This window comes from Zalophus californianus, chromosome 16 (genome assembly GCF_009762305.2).
Source record: "Zalophus californianus isolate mZalCal1 chromosome 16, mZalCal1.pri.v2, whole genome shotgun sequence".
Taxonomy (NCBI): Eukaryota; Metazoa; Chordata; class Mammalia; order Carnivora; family Otariidae; genus Zalophus; species Zalophus californianus.
The window spans coordinates 60,071,019-60,081,650 of NC_045610.1; the positions used below are offsets into that span (position 1 = coordinate 60,071,019).

Below are 10,632 nucleotides of genomic sequence, written 5' to 3' on the forward strand. Positions count from 1 at the left end.
GGCTTGATTTGTGTTTTTTAATTAAAAAAAAAAAATCATTCGTGTATGCCACTTCTAATTGCTTTAAACTATGGCTGTTTGTTTGCTTTTTTAACAGAGAGAACAAAAGTGAATATGTTATTGCCCCGGGAAGCTTAGGATCTTTGTGGAAGCAAGATGGCAGCCCAGCCCCCATATTCAATCAGAACCTACCAGTTAGAGAAAATACTTCCCCCAGGAAGCTGGTGGTGGTTTGGGGGGAGGGGGTGGGAGGAGGGGCGAGGTAGTGCCTAGATGACCAGAGTTTTTGCTCAAGTACATCTAAAGATTCTGTTGCCTTTCTAGTATTTTTGGAAAACTAACACTAGGCATAGGTTGCAGGTTTGTTTTTTGGTTTTTGACATTAATTTATTTTGCAGGTGAAAGACATTAGTAAGTGGTGTCGGGGTTTGTCTTACTTTCTGTTAACTTTTAGTATATCAATAAATCTCTTTTTTAACTTGTCAGCCTGGTGTACATCACGCGGGATGCCTGGAAACAATAATCTCTCTTCACTTGCCCAAAATACTCTGGATGTGGACTGACGGAAACATCCAAGCCTTCGGGAAAGGGCTAGCCCCTTTCCTGGAGTGCAGGGTCGGCGGGGGGGGGGGGGGGGGGGGGAGTGTTTTTTCTAAGCAAAGGGGTGGGGTTGGTTAGAACTGTGAACCCCTACACCGGCAGTTCACAAAGGGCTATCTGGCCACGCCGAGAGATGATTCTGGTGGTCACAACTAGGGGGCAGGGGTGAAGGTTGCTGCTCCTGGCATCTAGTAGGCAGAGGCCGGGGATGCTGCCCCGACATAATAAACTCACTTGGAGACCTTTCCCAGAAAGCAAGACTTTAAGTTAACCCCAAAGATACTGTGCTGGAAAGCTGCATAACCCGAGTCCACCCCCTGTGCTAACACTTCAGAAGGACACAGCTCTAAAACCTCCAGAGGAGTCGCTGTGGCACTCCAGAGGTTTGGAGTCACTGGTGTGCTATGTACTCCTAACTCCTAGCTCATAATTAGGAGCTGATTTGCCTATTCTAGAACCTTCCCTGGGCCTTCAAGGTTTGCATCACCCTCAGCCTGAATGTGTTCATAGATTTCATCCTCCAGGGAGAATCAAGCTCCCTTTGAAGTGCAGACAGAAGTTGGAACTGGATGTTGGCCACCACCAGTTGAAAGGCTAGTTGGGGCGAAGGCCTGGATGTTTTCCTTGGGGAGGAGGTTCTCTCTCACTACAAATAGAAATGCAACGCACTCTCCAGACAAGGCCAGAGAATTGGAAGTGCAACTCTTGCAGCAAGGCTGCAGGCCTGCTTTCTTTTGTCGCCCCTGCAGAGAGGCTGGAGCTGTTTTGTTTTGGAGAAGGTGGGCAGGGATGACGCCTCCCTGGCGGGCCTCTGGCTTTTGAGAGGGCAGAAAGGGGGTGGGGGTGGCCAGGAAGGAGTGGGCACGCGGAGCAGGAGCCGGCGTTGCCCCCGGTGGCGAGCCAGGCTTTCGTGGGAGCCCCTGTCTCTAGAGCCTCCGCCAGACGGGTACGGGGCCCTCACCCACACCGGCCTTTGTTCGTTTCTGCGCAGCTGATCTGATGGCCTAATCCACCTCATTCCCAGAAAGAATGGGCTGGGCTGCCAAGGGGCCCGACCCGGCCCGCGGCCTTCCCCGGACTCAGCCCCGCGCCGCCGGGTCCAGCCCAAGGGCGCCTGGCGGGATGGTTCAGCAAGGCTACGGGGATCCCGGCGGCTGATCACCCCCTTCCTCTCCGCAAGGGAGGGCGCAGAGGGGGCGCCCACCGTGGCCCACTGTAGCGTGCTTTGGGGTGGGGGAGATGCGGCTTTCCCGGGGCTGCTTTCAAGAGCCAGAAAGGCACTGGCCACAAGCACTCGGCGAATTGAAAGGCCCGGAGGGGGTGGGCGCCCGGAGAGGGACTCAGGCCATCGCCTCTAGAGGGCGCGCGCGACCCGCGGACTTCGAGCCTCTGGCTCTTCGGACGCGCAGGGGACATTCCCTACCTCGGACTCCGAGCTGCCCCGGGGAATCGAATTGCTCGACCCCCACCCCGACTGCTCCCAGATGCCCCTGGCAGCCTCCATTTCCGAAGTGTCCGGAAGAAAGCCCCGGCCCCAACCCACAGCCTCTTCCCCGTGTCCAGGCCCCGAAGGCTGGACGCCGTGGAGCGCCGCCAAACACTGAGCAGCTCCCATCTCAGACTCCAGCTGGATCCGTGGCCCCCTCCGGGCCTGGAGGAGTTTTTGGTGAGAGGAGAAAGTTAGAGCATGAGCCCCCAAAGCGCTGGATGCCGGCCTTCTCGCCGTCGGGTCTCCCGCTCACAGCACAGGGCCTCCCCTAGGATCGGTGCGTTGTAAGCACCAAAGGGACAGAAAAATGGATTCGATCCGCCGCGCTTCAAAGAGCCATAAAGATTCCAGTCCAACCGGCGTCGGCCAGAGGAGCCGACCCTGCCTTAGGACAGAGGCGGCACTGCGGGCCAAGGCCTCCGCTCCTGGTCACTCTCCTGGAGAAGCTGCCCAGGGAACGGATACCACGCAAGGAGCTCCCGGTCAAAGCCGAGTTTGATGGTGGCCAGCCAGCCGGGAAAAGGGGGCAGAGTCGGCGCCCTCGCATCTTCCTAAACACGAGTCCTCTCCGCTGCCCAAACACCCAGGAGAGGTCGCTTGAGGGAGTCCCGATCGAGCAGCTGGGCCACAGCTCAGGGGCGAGCGCCCCTGGCGCCCCTCGCCAGGCCACCCCACTCCATCCCCGCCCCGACTCTGCCCGCTGCGGGCGCAGGCCCCTCAAGTCCGAAGGGCACTCGACGCCCCATGACCCGCTGCCCCAGCCCTGGCGCCAGTCGCTCTCTCCCTCCCCGATCCTCCCACTCAGCTCTCAGAACTGGGGGAAGAGGCGCGGAGAGCACCGCCAAGGGCGGGGTCCCCAACCGGTTGGCCGAAGACTGGAGATGTGCGGGCGAACGCGTCCCCACGCCTCTCCCTTCGCGCTCTGCCAGTGCGCCTAGGTCAGGGCTTCTCTGCGCGACGCGGTCTGCGGGGGGGCTACAGGGGTGGGACTGGGACAAGCCACGGCCGCCTTGGGGTCCGGAAGGCGCCTCTCCCCCGCCGCCCCACGTCGGCGCCCTGCGAAGTCTGCGCCCGGAAGGGCCAAGAACCCCTATCCCCACCCTGCGCTCTGCTCTTCCCGGACCGCGCCTCGCCCAGCGTTGGGACTCCTACACCCCAAGAAGATCGGGGACCGAGAGGCTGGCGGGGGGCGGGGGGCGCGGGGCTGCGCCGCGGCCGCGCCAGGTTCACTAATCACATCAGCGTGCTCTGCGCCGGCTCCGAGCAGCCAGTTGCCTAGCAATACCCGCGAATTCAATTCCTCAATCAATAGGCGCGAGGCGCTGCATTTCGGGGAGCGCTGGCGAGGCTGGGTGGGTCTGGGGGCGGGTCCCACGACAGCACCAGGAAGCAGGCCGGGAACCGCCGGGCGCACATCTGCGGGGCGCCCGGGCCTCGGGGACCAGCGCCTTCGGGCCTAGGGGTGGGGCGCGCGGGGGGGGGGGCGGGGAGCCCCGCCAGAAGAAAGGGGACCCTGAAGGTAGTGCCCATCCTCCTGGTGTCCCCGAGTTCTGCCTGGGTCCCAGAAAATTGCAGCCCGTGGGTGAGGAAAGCCACGACCTACCCCCGGAGGCTAAGGAGAGTCACAGCCCACTCCCTCCAGAGCCCACCTCTACCCCCTCCCCTAGTTGGGAAGTTCCCCCAGTTGGGGTCGGGCCTTTACTGGAGGAATCCCTCGGGGCCGATGGGGGCAAGGGTGGGGGGTGGACGAGACAGGAAGAAAGGGTCCTCTCTCCCCAGGCTAGTCTTCCCTCTGCTCCAGTGGGGAGGGGGAGGGGAAGGAATAAAACCGAGACATGTCTCTATTTACAAAGTATGTATTTAAACACGTAGAAAGCGGTATTGGATACAGACATTCACGACCGCAGAAGATAGGTACCGAAGCTTCACTCTTGAGCTGAGGCGGGGATCGATTCTAGATTTGTACAAATCTTAGAATTAAATAAACTCAACAACACACGCACATCCCGCGCGGTTGCAGACTCCCAGCCACGCGGCCCTGGCCCCTGCCCACCCACCCCCCAGGTCAGCGTCGCAAGAGCGAGCGGAAAAGACACACAGGCATGGCCACGGACAGACGGCGGACAGAGGGGAGGCAGGGGCAGAAGCAGGCTGGCCCCGGAACATCGGAAGGAAGAGTCAGAGTCAGCCCCGAGGGAGGGAGATGGGAGCCGAGGGAGGAAGGGAGAAAGGAAGGCGGCAGCCAGGTAGACACGTGTCCCCGAGTTACCGTCCACTGGGTAACAGACATGTCTCTTCAATGAAGCTTCATCTGAAAATAGCGTCCACATTTTAGCAGATACACTTGGTCAACGGCGCTTCTTTATACAAAGTCTAAAATACCAGTTTTACAAATGTGAGCAGATAAAAATCCCCATTCCAGGGGCGTCTCTTTATAGGCGCAATTTGATATTCAAAAACAAATAAAATCATGTAGTACACCGTCTTCCTCTTTTTTTTTTTTTTACCCCCTCTCTTTAAAGGCAAGAAAGTCTGGAGGAAAGAGGGAGGCGGGGAGATGGGGAGTGCGGAGGAGGACAAGTCTGGAGTTCCCACCCTGTATCCCCATCCAGAAGCTCCCCCCCAGCCCCGGCCCCCAGCCTCGCTCGCCCCGAGTCTGTGCTTCCTCCCGCGCGCAGGACCTCCACGCCCTCCCTAAACAAGCAGTGGGCAGTCGAATCTTCCTAGCCCTCTAAGGGCGGGGGAGGCCGGGAGGCCGAAGGATCAGCCCTCGAAGAGAAGGAGGTGTGTTGGGGGGGAGGGTGGGGGGAGACAGATTTGTGCTTTCGAGTCGAAAGAGGGGCGCGCGTTCTGCGTCCCTGGAGCGCACGGGGGCGCCCCGGGCCCCGCCGCCGCGCACGGCCTCCCCCGCCGCGGCCGTCTCTTTTCAACTCCCGCTCCTCCCGCCCCCTTTGGCGGAGTTTGAATGTCGAGTTCAAATAGAGAACACTCCGCGAATCGAAAAGGCCTATAAATTATAGCTTTTGCTTTTAAGAAGAGGGCGGGGGGGTGAGGAAAAAGCAAAAGTTTCTGATGCGCATTCTTGGATGAAAACCTCGCCTCGCCCCTCCTTCCCCTCGCCCGCCGGAGCCGCCGGGGATGCGAGTCCTGCCCGGCCCCGAGCCCCGAGGCCCGAGCCTCCGCCGCACTCCCGGCCAGGCCTCGGCGCGGAGCCCCCGCTCCCAGCCGCGCCCGCCGCCGCGCCTCCCTCCGTGGGTCCCGCAGGGTGGGCCTGTCTGGCCATGCGTCCATCTGAGAGCCGGCGGCCCGCCCTCCCCGAGGGAGGCAGGCTAGTCCAACTCTTCCTGGGAGGTGGGGGCCACCGTCTCTTCTCCTGGCGAGGCTAGAGGACGCGAAAAGGAAAAAGTCCACCCCCAAACACTTTTCCTGTAAAGCGACTGTCTCGAACTCTGGGCACTGACATGCAATCCTCCCAATTTATCCTGGCATTTCGGGAATGTAAACAGATTCGCTGGATTTCTTTTCTTTCTGTGGAGTAAGGAAAGGAATCGAGGGAACTGGGAGATTTTATCCACATGACATACACACGATCGGATCGGCGTGTATCCCACACACGTTATCTCCCGTAAAGTGCATTTCCTGATGTGGTCCTGGGGGGAATCTGCTGCTTCCCACCCACCTGCAACTTTTTACCTTCAACATCACACACAAAAGTTATTCAAGTGAATACCACCCCCCTGCCCCGCCAACAGACTTCTTAATCTTTAAAAAAAAAAAAAAAAAAAGGCCAAACACACTGACCCCACCCCCTTTTTTTCTGATTGGGGAGCCAATCTTTTGTTGGCCTGGTGGGCCAATGGGAAGAGAGAAAAAATCCGGGTCCTGCCTTGGTTCCAGGGGTCTACCAAGGGGCTGTGGGAAAAGGCAGGAGGGGTCAAGTGGGTAGGCTGAGTCTCTCCGGACACCGTCAGAGAGGTCCAGTACCCAGGTCCCCAACCTCCTTAGTGCCCTGGGTGGCTGAGGGGCGGCGACTCAGCCCGTCTGCCCCAACTAAACCACACTGAGTCTCTCTCTCTCTCCTTGTTTAAATAAAACAACTTCAAGAGTTGAAATATATATATTTAGATATTTTTTCTTAAATAACATATTTACATCTAATAGAAAATATAACTCTAGAGATAATCTTTCCAACCAAAACTGAGGGGAGGGAGGAGGAATGGAAAGGGTTGGGTGTGTGAAGTTAGGGACAGGGCCAGCCGGAAGGCCGCCTCCCGCCCAGAAATAAAAAGCGTTATGCCAAGTTTGCGCTCCCACTCTCTCTCCTGCTCTCTCGTCCTGGGATCACCCACCCAGCAATTCATCTTTTCTCTTTAAAAAAGCCTTGGTCCGTGTTACTTTCCTTAATGGTGACGGTCAAAAAGTTTGAGGTCACGTCGGTGACCACCACCTTCTCCAGGTTGGTCAGAGAGGGACTCCAGGACTCTTCCTCTGGGTCCCCCAGGATTCTGGCCACTGGGATCCTGGCGATGAGAGACGGCCTTCCCCCCTGGGCCCCCATGTCCCGATACAAGCCCCCCACAGAGCCAGGGGTGCCTGAGCCATGCCGGACCCGGGGGCCACCTGGGTCCAGGGTGCCCTGGCCTCTGGCCTCCAGGAAGGTGGCCCTGTGCTTTATGACCCTGGCCGGAAAGGTGTCCACAGCCAGCTTGCCTGTGGCCTCCGCCGGGCTGGGGCTGGCCACACCGCACTGGGCCAGGTCCGAGTCCTGCCTCCGGGCCAGCTGGATCACGCTGTGGCCAGCTGGGAACTTCCCTGCCCCGGAAGGGGCCTCGTCCAGCTTCCTGCCCTTGAGGTAATCTCCGAGGCCATCACTGGCTTCTCCCAAGGGCCTCTGCGAGGGGTCCAGGAGCTCCTTCCGGGGCTTGGGGCCTCGCTTCTTGGAGCTGTCTCCCGGTGAGCTGGGTTTGTCATCGGTGCGGCTGGCGCCCCGCTCCCGCTCCCGCTCTCGGTCCCGCTCGCGCTCGCGCTCGCGCTCCCGCTCTCGGTCCCGGTCCCGCGGGGGCTCCACCCGGCAGGCGCTGCCAGTGCTGCTGCTGCTTCCTGGCGGGGACAGACCCATGTTCCGAAGGCCCTCACGGGCTCGGGAAGTAGAGGCCAGGTCCTGCGGGGAGCGGCCAGGGTAGGGGATCCGGATGCCCCGGGCTGAGTCGCTTCGGAACTCGTAGGTTTTGGCCTTTGCCTTGGCCTGGGCCTGCAGGAGAGAAGGCATGTCAAAAGCAGAGCAGGGCCCCTGCCCACTGCCCCCCCCACCCCTCTTCCAGCGGTGGGCCTCCCTGCTTCGCCCTCTGATGCCTCGGAATTTCTATATGGGTGGGGGTGGGGCTTAGGGGCAGCAGTCTGGGGGAAGTGGTAGAGAATTCGTCTGGAAGCAGCCATTTGCAGCAAGCACACTTCTTGCTGGTATTGGACTGTGTGTCTATTTGGGATGGTGTGGGCATAAGCCTAGTGTGGCTAAGCCCCTTTCCCCAAGACACCACTTGGCGCTGCCACTGACCTGGTGACAGCCCGTCTGGGGACTCCTTCCTACATTATAAATAAGCAACACGAGTGGACACCCCAAAGGTCCATAAGCCCTCAGGGCCCCCTTCCCCAAAATCTCACACTACAACATTGCTTCCTGCCACTGGGCACTGCCATCTCACCTTGAGGAGGAAGGTTTTGGGTTTGGGTCCTCGCTTTTTGGGGCCATAGAGCTCCATCTCCCGTTCCCTAGAGACAGGAAGGAGAGAGAAAGGGGATGTGTGAGTAAAGAATCTAGTGGGACTCCAGTCCAGGCTGGACCCCTGTCCCTAAGTCAGAGTCTGAGGCTTGAAAGGGCCTGTACCTTTCCTCAAAGGCTGCGAGCAGGCGAGCATCCAGGATGTTTTCTTCGGGTTCCCATGTGCTGTACCTAGAGGAAATCAGGAAGAAGTGGGCGTCAGTCCCGGGAACAGGGAAAGAGCGGCGGGTGTGTGTGTGTGTGTGTGTGTGTGTGTGTGTGTGTGTGTCTGTCTCTAACTTTTCTTGTTGCATTGTGCTGTATTTCAACGTAAAGGGAAAAAGAGGAAGAAAGAAACCTCCCGAACAACAGTCTGGGGTTGAGAATTGCATATAACCTACTTACTTCTGCGACCAGCCCTTCCATTTCACGAGGTATTCCATGCGTCCCTGCGGATGCAAAGGGGAAAATGTGTGTGTGCAAGGGGAGAAATGCATGACGAGGACACAAGAAATACATGCAAAAAATGCATGCACCAGATGAATGCGCGAAATCCCATCGCGAAAGGCACGCGCTCGCTGCATCACCCCCTGCACGAAACGCTGCACAAAGTGCATGCACCGGCATTCATCCCCCCACCCCGCCCCCCACCCATGCAATCTGTGCATCGCTGCAAGTCTAAGGAAAGCGCTTGGGCTCAGAGCCGCCGCCGCCGCCGCCACGGCCGCGGCCGCTGCTGGGACCTGGGGGAAGGGAAGCTGGGCTGCAGCAGGGGGAGGGAACCCAGGCCGGGAGGGGAGGGCTCGGCCAGCCTAGGTCCGAAGCCCACGGAGGTACCTACTTTCCGTATGCGCCGCTTCAGGAGGGCTTCGGCCGCGAACACCCGCTCCCCCACCGCTGAAAGCTCCATGTTGACTCGCCGCTTCCCCCCTTGGCCGCTTCCAGGAGCAGAAAAGCAGCAGCCAGCGCACGACAGACCATAATACTCTCCCGCTGACGTCAGTTCTCCTCCCCCTCCCGCGCGCCCGCTCCCTCCCCGCCCCCCTCCCGCCTGCCCGCTCCCCCCTCCCCTCCCGCCCCGCGCTTCCTCCGGCCCCACGTGTTGCTAACGACGTTGCTAAAGCGGAGCGGCTGGGGCCTGAGCCCCTGTGCGCTGATTGGGCGAGCTCCGGGCCACGCCCCTCTCCCTTTCTCCCCCGCGTTGCTACGTGACCCGCGTTCCAATCGCCAGGGGGCGGAGTCCGAGGCTACTCCAGAGACAGAGCGCGAGGGGGTGGGGGCCGCCGCCGGAAGTGACATAGCGGGGAGGGCGGGCCCGGCCGCTGTCAGTCTGCGGCGCTGGCGAGGGGGCTGTCCACCCTCTGTCCTCGCCGGGGTCCCCTCCCCCGCCACCAAGTTGTCCGTCCGGTGCTCAGCGTCCCCCAGGGCTCTCGCTGGGACCCCCGAGGTGGTGTCAGCCAGGCCCCGCCCCCTCGGCAGACCCCGACCGCCCCACCCCCACAGCCCGGACTCGCGCCCTCCCCTCCCCCCCAGCCGCCGCCCGCGCCGCACAATGCACAATGCACAGGTGCTGGGGCGCCGCGGGCCGCACCGGTACCCCGAAAGCCGGCCTCGCGCCCTGGACCCGCTCCCCTCTTGGCACCCTCCCCCCTTCCGCACACCCGACCCTCGGTCTCCATGACAACGGCCTCCCCCGCCGCCGCCAGCCCCATCCCGCTAACAAATCAATGTGCCTGTGTCTCTGTCTCCTGTCGCGCAGCCCTGCCTTCGGCCACCCTCCGGGCCCTGCGAGTCGTGCTGGGCTCGAGCGCTCGCTCCTAGCTCGGAAGCCGAATGCAGACCTAGTGAGCACCCTCTGTTCCTGCTCGAGCCTTCCCGCGCCCTAGGACCCCGCAGGGGACGTCGCGCGCCTTCTTCCAGCCCCCGGACCTGTCCCCGACGCCCGCAGCCACCTGCCCCTGCCTGCAGTCCGTGCTGCTCGTCCCAGCCAGGCCACGGCCCCGCGCGTCGCCAGCCTCGACCCCTTGCCGGGGGTCTCGGTGTGTTGGGGGAGGGCGTGGACGACCACCAAGGCAGAGCCTGGAGCTTGGCTGGGGTTGGGACGAGTGGCTGTGGGGGCGTCCCGCTCCCCGCGGACCCGGGCGACCTGCGGGGCCTGTGCCGTGCACTTCCTTTCCACGGCTCTTCCCGACGCGCGCAACAGACACTCGGCCAGAGAACCACGCGCGGGAAGTGGCAGGGGGCATCGCGGGGTCCAGTGCTGCTTGAGAGACAGGGGCTCACAGGCGAAGACAGGTCCAGGAACGGGGGCGAGGGCCGGGCCACGGATGCCTTGCGTGCGCACCCACGCACTCACAGACGCTTTTGCTCAGCTCGCGGTGACCCGTGGCTGGGGCGGCGTCGGTGACAGCCCAAGTCCAGGCCCAGCTCTCCCCGACCCTTTTCTCTTACCGCCCAAGCTGCAAGGCACAGCACCCACTCCTTGGAACCCACGATTTAGTTAAAACACCGGTAATAAACTTGACTGGAAGCGATTTCCCTTGGCGAGGAATAGGGTGGGAGAATAGGGGGGAAGAGAGAGAGAGAGAGAGAGAAGGCGAGCCAAGGAGTCTGACTCGAAAGGGCAGGAAGCCCAGAGCGGAAAACTGGCCTTGGGTCCAAAGTTAGGTGCGCGGCGGGCGGCGGGCGCGGCGCGGTCCTGGGCGCGCCGGACAGGCGCGGCTCCGAGCCCACCTTCCCTCCCACTCCCCGCCCCTTCTCTGGAAACGCGGGGTTCCCGGTTTTG

General features: G+C 61.2%; 1 protein-coding gene across 1 annotated transcript; it reads right to left on the bottom strand.

Moving 5' to 3' along the window:
- Nucleotides 1-4,153: 4,153 nt before the first annotated feature.
- Nucleotides 4,154-8,855, bottom strand: CBX8 (chromobox 8). The gene is made up of 5 exons (XM_027568018.2): nucleotides 8,689-8,855; nucleotides 8,253-8,296; nucleotides 7,974-8,039; nucleotides 7,792-7,858; nucleotides 4,154-7,340 (listed from the first exon to the last, which is right to left on the bottom strand). Exons 1-5 carry the CDS (start codon nucleotides 8,755-8,757, stop codon nucleotides 6,447-6,449), a joined length of 1,140 nt encoding a protein of 379 aa, XP_027423819.1. The 5' UTR covers nucleotides 8,758-8,855; the 3' UTR covers nucleotides 4,154-6,446.
- Nucleotides 8,856-10,632: the final 1,777 nt, after the last annotated feature.